The sequence below is a fragment of the Tarenaya hassleriana genome, unplaced genomic scaffold (assembly GCF_000463585.1).
Source record: "Tarenaya hassleriana unplaced genomic scaffold, ASM46358v1 Cleome15, whole genome shotgun sequence".
Taxonomy (NCBI): domain Eukaryota; kingdom Viridiplantae; phylum Streptophyta; class Magnoliopsida; order Brassicales; family Cleomaceae; genus Tarenaya; species Tarenaya hassleriana.
This window is the reverse complement of record NW_010964923.1, coordinates 2,697,725-2,710,517: the sequence shown is the minus strand read 5'-3', so window position 1 is coordinate 2,710,517 and position 12,793 is coordinate 2,697,725. Positions and strand designations below refer to the sequence as shown.

Genomic DNA, 12,793 nt, shown 5'->3' with positions numbered 1-12,793 from the left:
TTAAATATAGTTGTATTTAGATTTAAAGATTAGTAAGAGATTAAATAGGAGCATTATAAAAAATACTCTTATTTACTTCTGATTCGTCTCGTTTGATTCGTTTTTTAAAAATATTTTCAACATTTTATAAAAAAAAAGTTATTGCATCAATTTTTTCTTTCTATTTTTTAAGATCATTTTCCATTTGCTTAAAAAGTAAAATAAAAATAGGCTGGAGTGCTTGGTTTAAGATAAACCAATATTCAACTACTACTTGTTTTTGGTGGTACTTACTTTATAATTAATTAATATTGAATATGAATAATTAAATGATAAATATACCTCTAATAAATAACACTTGAGATTAAATTTATTAATTATCCATTCTATTATATTTATTAGAATTTTTAACGTATTTTATCTTTCATCACACATTTTTCGAGAAATATTTTCTAAAAGAATATTCATTCTAAAACTACTCCAAATCATTGACGGTATAGTTTCATACCTATACATTCATAAGATCTCTTTCATTCCGGTGCGCATTCGTCTCATCCTCGTGTCCCTTCAGTTTAGTAGTCTCCAACTCCGTGTACCTCTCGCACTAGCAATCACTCTTTATATGACATCCTGTTTACTGATGAGAGTGGAGAAATTATAGTCAGAGAGAAATGGCACGGACAAATAGTGATTCCTGACAGAGTTCTAGATAAGAGAAACACAAAAACGAATCAAACGCATCGAAATGAAAAGGATCCAAGGACTGTATAATTATAGAACTATATAGTCAAAGATAATTTAAAATAAATGATTGAACTACTCATGACAACAAGATTTAGCATCTATCTTTGTTTTTCTATTTTGAGAAAACTCCAAAATTAAGTGTGTTAGCCTTGGAGTAATGAGTGACCTCTTGGAAAATATTTCTTAAGATTTCTTGCGAGTGAAGATAAAATAGGGTTGAAGGTCTCATGTTGGTCTGTGAAGAAAGTTTTAGCGCCCACAATATTCTCGGGTGTTATAAATGGTATCAGAGTTGATATTCTCCCAATACGATGTGATTCGATGATGAATCAAATAGAAACTAGTGGACATATGACTTCCCTAATTACTGATGAGAGTGGAAGAATGATCACTGGTGAGAAAGGACACAGATAAAGGACGGCTCTTGGCATGCTTTTAGGTAGGAGAGACATGGGACGAATCGAATGCACCAAAATAAAAGATATTCGATGATTCTATAGGTATGAGATTATACAATCAAAGATAATTTAAAAAAAAATTGATTGAGCTACTCATAACAATAAGATGCATTTACCTTTCAGTTGACTATCCTAAAAGGACTCTAAAGTTAAGCGTGTTCGCTCTAGAGTAACTATAGGATGAATGACCTCCTAGACGACACTTCTCAGAAAGTGTGCGAGTGAGAACAAAATATATATAAGAGGTATCATATTGGTCGGTGATGACAGTTTCAACATCTGTAACATTCGCGAGGCATTACATTCCACCCTCATCATAATCCAAGATATTACAGACCTATCAGCTTGTGTCTGGTTCATCCTTAAATGACGTCGTATTGGAAGATAACTGACTTTGATACCATTTGTAACGTCTCGCGAATGGTACATATGATGAAATTGTCCTCATAGATCAATATAAGATCTTTCAACATGCTTTGTTTTCACTTGCACACTTTTCGAGAATTACTTCTCAATAGCTCATTCTTGGTAAAACCATTCTACTTTAAACACGTTTAAATTTGAAATTCTTTCACAGAAACAACTGAAAAAGTAGATATATGTTATTGGTAGAAAATTCAATCAATTTGTTTAAGTTATCGTTAACTTTATAATCTCATCCCTACACAATTTTTTTCTTATTTCGGTGTGCATTCATCTCATCTCATATACCTCCGAGGAATCATTATTTATCCGTGTTCTCGCACCGACGGTTACCATTCACATCGTCATAGACCGAGATATCTCAAACTTCGTACCGCTTTCCCACGTTCGAAAGGGGGACATGAGATCGTGCCACGTGTATATATCATTATATTTATCGTGAATTAAAACGGTGAATAAGACCACTCATTGAAAATTTAAGATTTAATATTTGTTATGGATAAAATATAACTCCATATATAATATACGTTGACCACAATGTTTTATTGATATCTCACCAGTTGTCCAATGAGATAATCTTCATATATTATCCATTTATAGAAAACTAATTAAATATAATAACATTAGATGTGATGCTGGACCACGAGATTTTGTCAATGCGGGGGACTTGCACAAATTATTGAAGACAACTTGGAACAATTGGTACCTATGATAGATAGGTCGAATTTTTCAAAATTTATTTAGTTCAAGTTGTACGATTTAGTCGACACTAATTGAAAATTTATAGTAATTAATAATATGATTAGATAACATAGAGATTTCAATGTTATATACATACATCAATATTTCTTAAATTAAAATTTTAATATCATGAAAAAACCAAGTTAAACAAAATTTAAATTAAATATAAATTTTAATATTACATAACTTTTTTTATACTTTTAACTAATATTGTTTGAAATACATATATTTTCCTATTTCATTCTATTTTTTTGTTGGATGTTATATTTTACAAATCAAAATAAAAATGGATATAGACTATATCAACCAACAACTATATGAAACTCATACAATAAGTTTTTTTTTGGAAAATATAAAATGAAAAAACATCCTAAAAAAATAAAGTAAAATCATAAGAATGTATTTTACAGTGTTTTAATTTATAATTTTTAACCTTACCTTTAATTCCAAAATCAAAATTAAACTTTGTAGAGATGAGAGGATAACTGAATTCTAATTGTAACATAAAATCTTTAAAAAAATAGAAAAAAAATAATATTATAAATTATAATGTTCTATAACGCTCACGAGATATATATACGCATATATACACACCCCATAAAAAAACACCTATATATCTATTATAGATTGACCGAGTATACTATACTACACGGGTGCGTTGGAAAGTAAGGGTCATTGCCGCTTGGCAACATGAAGAGCTTAAACTGACCAATTTTCTCATGGCCCATTAATCCATAATATACATATACATACATATATATATATATGTAATAAGATGATTTTTAGGTTTCACGCAGGAAAAACAAAAATTATAACAGAAACCATCATGCAAAATTCGATGAAAGGATGAAAACGAGGATCATATAGTCTATGTGGATTAACACGGATTACGCAGGATTATTCCGGGAGAAAATCGGGCGGAAACGAGTTAAGGAACACTGTCATCGACCTTATATATATATATATATATATATATATATTGTTTTGAAAATTAATTTTTTCAATCATATAAACACGTAGGGCATGGAATAAAAATATAACCAAAGAGGTAATTTGCATTTTTAATTAAAGGGTTGAGAAGTTGACTTCTTTGTTGATGGGATGATGGATGACATGTGTTCTTTGAGAGTCGGCAAATAATGTGCTTTTCTGGTCAACTCCCAAAGATTCATTCACTAAGACCCTTTTCACTTTTATTTTATTTTGTATTTGCAATTAATTTTATATGTTTGTCTCATTTAAAATAAAATCCAAGATCGTATGGGCATATTGTGGTTGGTTGTTGATGAATGGATATTTGAAATGAATGAATTTGTCCAAAGAGCATGTCAATTGATTTTCTTGAGAACATCCATTTTTGATAGATCTTGAGTTTGATATGATTAATCTAGGGATGTCAAATGGGTCCAGTTTGTGAATCAGTTCACGAACCAACCCATATTTTTTCGATGTAGTTTTAGAAAATTTGAACCCGAAAAAAATGGTTCGAACGAACTAGTTCGTCACAAATTAACTCATGGCGAACTAACTTGGCGAGTCCACAAGATTTTTCCACGAGATAGAAAAAAAATATTTTTTTATTTAATTTTTAATATTTTAATATTTTTATATTGAAATTGTTTTTAATAGATATTTCATTTGTTTTATTTAATTTTAAATTTTTTTTATTGTATTTATAATAATTACAAAATTTTTAATTTATATTTATTTTTTATTTTTTAGTTATTTATTTGGTTCGCGAATCAACTCGTTTGACAGGTTGAGGCAAATAGTTTTTTATTTGCAAAAAAAAAAAACGGGTCGGATTGAACTAGACTAAAAAAATCCCAGATTGGGACCATCTGAACCGGATCAGGCCGACGCAACCGGTTTTACACCCCTAGATTAATCTAAATGTGTAGAATTCAATTAGGTCTGGATCAAATCGGTTTTGAATCACCAAAACAACCAATTTTGAGGAACAAATAAAACATTCGTTGCCCTTCAGAGACCCAAATTACCCGAGCCACAAAAAAATTCCAAACCAAGCAAAGCCCATTTTCGAACATATACTAGCCTCAATTCCTTGAGTTTATCAGTCAGAGTAACCGGTCTCGACCTTGCAAGGGTCGGGTACCCGAGGGTGCGGCAGGGACTCGGCACTTGACCGATGAGGCTGAGAGAGCTGAAATCGCTTTCGGCCTCTCGAAGACCTGAAACCATAATTTGGGTAATTTCTGATTAAATTTCGGATATCCGCGGGACAAATATCTACCTGTACCCCCTCCCCAGCCACAGCCAGCCCTAAAACCAGTATAGTTGACCACCCTTTGACTGCGTCTGTCATCAACAAAGCCAACAGTCACATGGTGATGTTTTTTTAGCCCATGCCTAAAAAACTTGTACAATTAGCAGTTGCAACATTCAAAGAAAGACGACATGCCTCGACAATTTCGGCTAAGGCAGAGAATCAAATTGTCCTTAATGTAAATTATTGCTTCTAACGTTGTACCAAAGAGACCAAACAATGAAATTTAAAAGCAATAATGACCACATTGAGAATGTGCACAAGCAAGAAACAAACACTAAGGCTCTCTTCAAATGGAGGTTGAGAGGAGAAAGAGTAAGTTTCTTCTTCCGTCTCTCGATTGCGTCTCAAAGGTTTTCCGAGTTCTCATTTGCTCTCTGCGTCGTATATATCCGTTCTGATTATCTATAAAGGAAAAAAAACAACCAACAAACTTCCCAAAAGAGATTCACATCTTCAGTATATGAAGGTGAAGCAAGACTAACATAAGATAAAAACACTAACCATTGCCTATTGCTATATCTGTGTATCATTCTAACCGATAACCAAAACCAAATCGTGACTGTTGTTCGGAAATATATAATCCCGAGTTAAGCCCTCTTCATATCTCTATCTTGAGTTAGGAACGAGCCACGTTCCTTGAAAGAATTATGCATGATGACATGACACACATAAAACACACACACATGCACAAAACAAATATGCATATGTACATACACCAGTAACATGGAAAGGTTCCCTAATCAGTGCTCCTCCTATTGGGAATTCTCCAGTAATTTCAACACATTACACACATGTATACACTGGTTTAGATGATAAAACTTGGGCAACTTTTCACTTTTACAACCCCCAAACTTTCACCAAGAATCTTTACAAAATTTCAAACCCTGAACTCTTTGACTAGATAGATTCCCATAATTATATAATTATTCCTATGAAATCCCATAACAGGATTATGATCAACAAAAAAATTGCCCCCCAAATCTCCATGCAATTTTCTAATGGTTTACTGTCTTTGCACAAACCTATTCAGAGGAACATTTCCGAATCATCGTTTTCCGCTGCAAATGTTAATGAATTAGCATGCGGCTTCCCTAACAGAACCTTCATATGCCATAAAAGAAGACAAGTTTCTCTAATTTCCCATCCACAAATTGAGTTCCAAGCTAAAACTTACAAGACCCGATAGAATGAAACTGACCGGTCACATTCAAAATCCACAACTATAAAGTAATGCCCGTGAAAGGGCTAAGCACCTCCCCATGTGCTCAATTCCAGACTAGTTACTGAACCAAATCGTTTAGCATATACCATTGATGATCTTACCTACAACAAGAAACTAGTCATCAATCACTTAGTTATCAGTTATCAATCTATATCGGATGATTCTTTGCAATTAAATTAATCTTGCAAATTGTAATGAAAGTGAAGAAAAGGATACACCAAATAAAACCCATGAGCGAAAGCCCCTGCCAAGACAAGAGTGAACAACCTGTCCCTCAGGACTGGCTTATGCCTCAGAGACAACCGAACTGCAGAACAATGAGCAAAAACACGATTTCATGAAATACCCACATCAGTCAAAGAATCCGAAATCCGAAATTCGGGCGATAAAGCAAATATAGAAGAATTGATCAATGAAATCAGACATGATCACCAAACGTGGAACCGAACAAATGAGCGAAATTAGACTTACCTAGGGGAAGAACAGGAGCGTATACGAGAGGGACCAAGAATTTGAATGGCGGTCCTTTCCTTTTCCTCTCAGTTACAGAATCTCGTAATCTTAGATCATGTCATCGCCCAAAAAAAAGAACAAAGAAACACAATTTAGGGTGAGTAAAAGGAACACGAATTGAAATCGTAAGAACCAAGGAGAGAGTTCAGAGATTTGGGATCTCATGAAAACTACTGTTTCGATGGATCCGAAGATGATTCCATTGAGTGAGTCCGGCAAAACTTGAGATTTCAGATGCAGATCTATGAAGGCGCTGAGCTTCCCCTACTATGTCGTAAATGGCGACTTTCCTCGTGCCCTGATTCCATGGCTATATAATATTATAAACCTTTAAATTTGTCTTGTTTCTCTAAATGACCCCTTAGCTTTTTATTTTACAACCATTGCCCCCTAAACTTTGATATTGTTACCATTTTAGGTGCATACTTTGAATCTCAGTTTATTGATTTGTTTTCGAATTTTAAAAGGGAAAATGGCAAATAAATACATCAATTTGTTAATTTCTTACTCATAAATACATGAACTTGTAATCTCCCAACAAAATACATCAATTCGCAATTTTCTGGCAAATTAGTACATAGACACTAACACCGTTAACTGTGTAACAGTTTCCGGTGAACGGTACTGACGTGGCTCGCCGGATTTTCCACGTCAGCGTCACATGTCAAACATTTTTCCACGTCATTAAAAAATTAAAATTAAAATTAAATTCATTTAAAATAAAAATAATTTAAAAATAACTTAATAAATTAAATTTTAAATTAAAATTACAAATTTGAAAAAAAAAAATTTAAATTAAATTCAAAATTAAAATTTAAAAAGAAATATTAAAAAAATAAATCTTTAAATTTCAAAACTAAAATATATACACACATAAATATATATATATATATATATATATTTGTAAATTTATATATATATATACATATTTTAGTTTGTAAACATATATACACACATAAAATATATATATATATATATATATATATATAAATTTACAAAAATATATATATATATATACATATTTATGTGTGTATATATGTTTATATATATTTTTGTAAATTTATGTATATATATGTGTATACATTTTAGTTTTGAAATTTAAAGTTTTATTTTTTTAATATTTCTTTTAAATTTGAATTTTGAATTTTTTGAATTTAATTTAAAATTTATTTTTTCAAATTTGTAATTTTGTAATTTTTATAAATTTTAAAATTTATTTTTTAAAAAATTATTTTTATTTTAAATGAATTTAATTTTAATTTTAATTTTTTAATGACGTGGAAAAATGTTTGACATGTGACGCTGACGTGGAAAATCCGGCGAGACACGTCAGCACTGTTCACCGGAAACTGTTACAAAGTTAACGGTGTTAGTGTCTGTGTACTAATTTGCCAGAAAATTGCGAATTGATGTATTTTGTTGGGAGATTACAAGTTCATGTATTTATGAGTAAGAAATTAACAAATTGATGTATTTATTTGCCATTTTCCCAATTTTAAAATTAGAAATTTATTTTAAAGTTTTTATTCAGTTTTCTCTTTTTCATTTTCGTATTTGATACCAATTCAATTTGAATTCGATTAATGTCATTTTCAAAAAGTCATATTCAATTATTTTTGGGATAAAATTAGGTTTGATATAATTATGTGTTAATCTATTCATTTTTTGAATATCCGAATTGAGGATTTGAATGGTAGTGGTTTTTATTTTTGTTTTTTGGCTTTAGTTTTTTATTTTTGGTTTTTGGTTTTTGTAGTTTGTATAGTTTTTAGAAAACTTGATTGGTAGAAATAATATTTTAGTTTTTAATTTTAGATTTTATATTTAAGAATTACCAAAAAGATGTTTAGCATTAAAACAAAAATTATATTTATTCATATTAGTAATAACAATAATAAAAAATTGTACATCGAGAATCTCATAATATTGCTATAATTTCATCTCGAATTCCTTACATATACTTAATCGAAACTCATTCTAGTTGTCTTCTTTATTTTCATCATCTGATTACTTATTTTCATTTATTACATCACTTTCTTCAATAAGTTGTCTCAAAGTTAATATTCTCTTTATAATATAGGTATAATGTGAAATTATTTTTAAAATAATAGATATTTTTGTCTTTAGAATAATTTATATTTATTTTTTAATAAAAATGAAAAGATTTAGTAACAAATCTCTAAAATCTACAAAAGAATGGTTTTTGGCTTTTACGTGATTTTCTAAAAAAAATTGACTCATCGGATTTTTAAACAAAGTGAAATAGAAAAAAATTGACCGGAGATTTTTTGGATTTTTAACTTTCAAAAACTCGCAAAACCTCTTCCATTCGAAATGTATATAGAAGGAGAAAAAAAGTTAACCAAATAAAATTTATATAATTAAAGCGAATTAAATATTCTATAATATAAATGTTATTATTTAATCGTAAACAAATTTAATCAGAAAATTGTGTTCACATATTCTATAATAGTGTAATTTTTCCAATAGAGTTATCAGTTTTGGGATTGTTTTTCAGCCCCTGAATTAGTTCCTAAAATACAATGTTCATGGGAACAAGAAGATTAGATCACAATTTCCATTGCCTTTTCCCATTCTAGCAAATAGTTCTATGTAAAAAGAGAATAGAGAAGCCACAAGTGGTTGGCTCAACTGGTAAGTGGGTATACGCAAAGAGTGCTCCACCCAGGTTCGAACCCCACGCTTGGCAAATCACATATTATCAAAAAAAAAAAGAATGGAGAAGATGAAAAAAAAAGAGCCCAATTTAGATGAGTCAATCAATGATGCAAGGATGCAAAATGTCTGTCTTATCCCGAATTCAAATCTCAAATTAGGAAGGAGAGCGTAATACTAATCACATGGTTTGCTTTCGCACCTAGAATTAGTTTAGGTTTCGATCCAGAATACCCGGTTATCAAAACAAAAAGATAAAAAAAAAAGTGGTTAACAGGAAAATTGAAAACTTTTGTATAAGGAACGAATGGAAAGTTTTTCTATTTGTCATCTCTTTTCTTTAATTAATAGATATTGATCTATTCAACTCTTATGTGTGTTTATAAATTATGTACTCTTTGTTCTTCTGATTTGTTAATGGTATATAGCAGGGGCATGCATTATCTTAATTAGTTAAAACTATACATTATTCCCTATTTTTATTTTCAATTTGCTTTTCAATTTTTATAAGCCTTCGTATATTATTTTTTTTCAATGTTTTTCTAAATTACCAATTTTTTTGTGACACATGTCGTAAAATAATATAGTCCTCCTGAACACATGCATGTGTACATGTTCCTACGATGTGAATGTCTTGTGTTCATCGTTAGGGTCACGTGTCTGAATTGCATGGATCGATCTGGTGGGTTCAGTGTGGTTTGTCCACAAATATTTCAAGTGATTCCAGCATTTCGAGTGACCGCAGTGTTAGGTTGTTTCCTCTTCATCTGCCCCATCAACTCACGTGATTCTTCCCCCCACAACAAAGCACAACGTACGGTTACATGTTTTTATGTACATTTTAATTTCATTTTTACGGCATGAGATTTCGTTGTATTATTACAATGTCGGAGCAAATTTTACACCTTTGGAACGACTTGAAGAGCTTGTAAAACCTACCAATAAACGAAATAAAATGTCCATAATTTTTTTTTATAATCATGAAGTTCACTGGGTTTTCGACCTACTTAATCCTTTGAATCCGTTTCGTTCCCTCCTCTCCACTAGTGGAATCGAATCTAAGACCTCAAAATGATTTTTTCACCTTTCAATCGTTGAGTCACCAACTAGTAGGTGAAATACCCATAAATTGAAATTGATGAACGAGTACCATTTTGTTCATCGTTAATATATTCACGTTTTCACAGTCTATGCTTCGGATCATAGGACATCATATAAATTCTTTTTAGTGCTTTGACTAACCAAGAACCTCGAACGTGGAATCTTAAATGGGGACTATAACTCTTTCATGAAAGTCTTGCATCCAAATGCAATTAAACGAAGATATATCAATTGCGATAAGAGATACATATGATCCATCTATATATCACGACGGCAATGTATAAAACAATTAGCTCTTGCTTCGAAAAACAAAAGAACGTGGAACATGTTGCACATTTTGCATGTACTACATATATTGATATCGTATTCGTTACACTCAATGAACTAAAAGGTGATGTAAAGATTCAAATGTTTTGCTCCTGTTCCCAAAATTAGTTTGGGTCTCGGTGCAGTACACATGGTTACAAAAAAAAAAAGATTCAAATGTTAATTATCAAGATCTAAGATTCAAATGATATCTACTTTTGCGACTGTTTTAAAAAGTCTATACAAGAATACACAAATCTAGGATTGGTAACTATTTTTTTTTAAGACATGGATTCGAACTCGAGATCTTTTATAATTTATATTGCTCTTAGCGAAACTATTTCGTGTTTTCTAGCAGTGTTTGACCAATGGATCTTAAGAATGTCCGAGATCGGTTCTTTTAAGTGTAGAAAAACAAATGAATTCAATATTGGCGAGTTTTTTTTATTTGAATTTTGTAGACTGTTTCGGTATAGATAAAAAAACACCGTAGAGTGAAAAACCCAACACTATTGTCCTCTCGGACACCTAAACAATGTATACAACCCTACAACTCATAAGAGTTTAGGGTTTTAAGGGTTTACCGTAGAACTGAATATTTTGGTTCGGTCGATATAAAACCGAATCAAATTGAACTGAACAACATGTAATCTCCCTGAACTTAAACCTAATTTGGTATGATAATTCTAAAACAAAATTAATTGAATTCAAACTGAATAACCAAAGAACCAAATGAAAGCGATTATTTAAATCATATTTTTTTTAAATAAAAACCAAACTTGAATGGAACCAAAACACAAACTGAATTAAAACCCAACACTATGGACCTCTTCTTAGTTTGCGATTGTCGTGTCTCGTAGGGTTTCATTTGGGCTTCTGAGTGTGGACCTTTGTTGCTTCCCAAACATTTCAACATCTGAAAAAAATGTGACCATACCAATGTCTTCCCAAAGGTAGGGACCGTCCTTTGCACTGACAATTGGCATTACACAAAATAAAGTTGCATTCAATCCAAACTTTGTTTTATTCGAAATGGTCAGTGGTCACACTATATATACTTTAGTTTATATTCTATTCATAATCATACCACATTACCATATTACCCCCCAAAAAGAGTATGTTACATTGCATTTGAATTTTTTGCATTACCATATTACCCTAAAAGAGAGTTATTAAAATTGTTGTGATTTTTCCTTGGCTTAGCTACCATTTGGAGTTCTTGTTTATGTTGGATAATATGTGGTTTCATTTTTTAATTTACGGTATCTTTTTGTTTATTAATTATTATACGCATTCATCCCGTTGACTTGACTAACACGTTATCGGATAATTGGATTGTGACTAAAACCTCGGTTTAGGGGTTAACCGCTTAAGCCCATATATTATTAGTGGTGAAAATTCTACCATTTGGTGGCGATATGACCGATTTTAGTTTGTCAATCAATCAATTAGAGACTGATTGGAGAAATTTGCAAGGCATGGTGGTATTCGATTGATGTGATTTGGATGTTATGTGTATTACCTTTTGATTGTTATAGTGAAGTGGTATGGGTTTCTCAGATTTTATACCAAGGTCTTCGAGTAATTGCTTTAGCCATAAGATTTCGCTCGTTGTTCAACCATAGCTCTATATTCTACTTCCGCGCTTGATCGTATCACCACCGTTTGCTTCTTGTTTTTTAGGTGACAAGGTTTCCTCCAACAAAAGTGCATCTAAAGTCCCTGAAATAACCTGTGGTAGATTTTCGATCTATCATATTTTCTGTTTAGTCTGCATCACAATACCTTACGATCTCCGTGTGTTTATTGTTTTGCATCTAAAGTCTCTTGTTCAATGTTCTTGTCAAATACTTAAGAATCCTATCTACTAGCAACTAATGGCGTGAAATGGATACTTTCACCCGAGAAGATTGTTTAAATCCATAAAATATTTTTTTTTTTAGTTTACATAACTTGATTTGGTCCCATAGATATTATATAATCCGAGGGTGGATATAGGGGTGGGTGTCAATAGAACCCGAAGCCCGAAGTCCGAAACCCGGTCCGAAACTCGCCCGAAAAATTAAGAGTTTGAGCCTAATAATATAGGTCTGGTAAATAAATGTGCGGACCGGTCCGACCCGAAAAAGTTAGAGCCGAATCGAATCCGATCCGAAATTCGTCCGACCCACTCATTTAACCTGAAAAAATATTTTATTATTAGATTTTTACTTTCATTTGAGATTTAGTACCACACAACATTATATAAAAACTTTTATTTGTATATTATATATATATATATATATATATATATATATATTATTAAACAGTTTGATTAGATTTTTGTTTAATTAATTTATA

At 31.3% G+C, this 12,793-nt stretch overlaps 1 protein-coding gene across 1 annotated transcript; it reads right to left on the bottom strand.

Moving 5' to 3' along the window:
• Positions 1-4,672: 4,672 nt before the first annotated feature.
• Positions 4,673-6,665, bottom strand: LOC104809007. The gene is made up of 4 exons (XM_010534880.1): positions 6,545-6,665; positions 6,329-6,417; positions 6,074-6,164; positions 4,673-5,029 (listed from the first exon to the last, which is right to left on the bottom strand). The coding sequence occupies exons 1-4, from the start codon at positions 6,571-6,573 to the stop codon at positions 4,999-5,001; spliced, it is 240 nt and encodes a 79-aa protein (XP_010533182.1). The 5' UTR covers positions 6,574-6,665; the 3' UTR covers positions 4,673-4,998.
• Between the last annotated feature and the right edge of the window lie 6,128 nt (positions 6,666-12,793).

Excerpts from the sequence above, each read along its gene's own strand:
- LOC104809007 (XM_010534880.1), bottom strand. The coding sequence starts at position 6,573 with ATGGAATCATCTTCGGATCCATCGAAACA. Across the intron at positions 6,418-6,544 it reads TCTTCGGATCCATCGAAACA|ATTACGAGATTCTGTAACTG; the intron begins GTAGTTTTCATG and ends ACATGATCTAAG. Across the intron at positions 6,165-6,328 it reads CGCTCCTGTTCTTCCCCTAG|TTCGGTTGTCTCTGAGGCAT; the intron begins GTAAGTCTAATT and ends ATTGTTCTGCAG.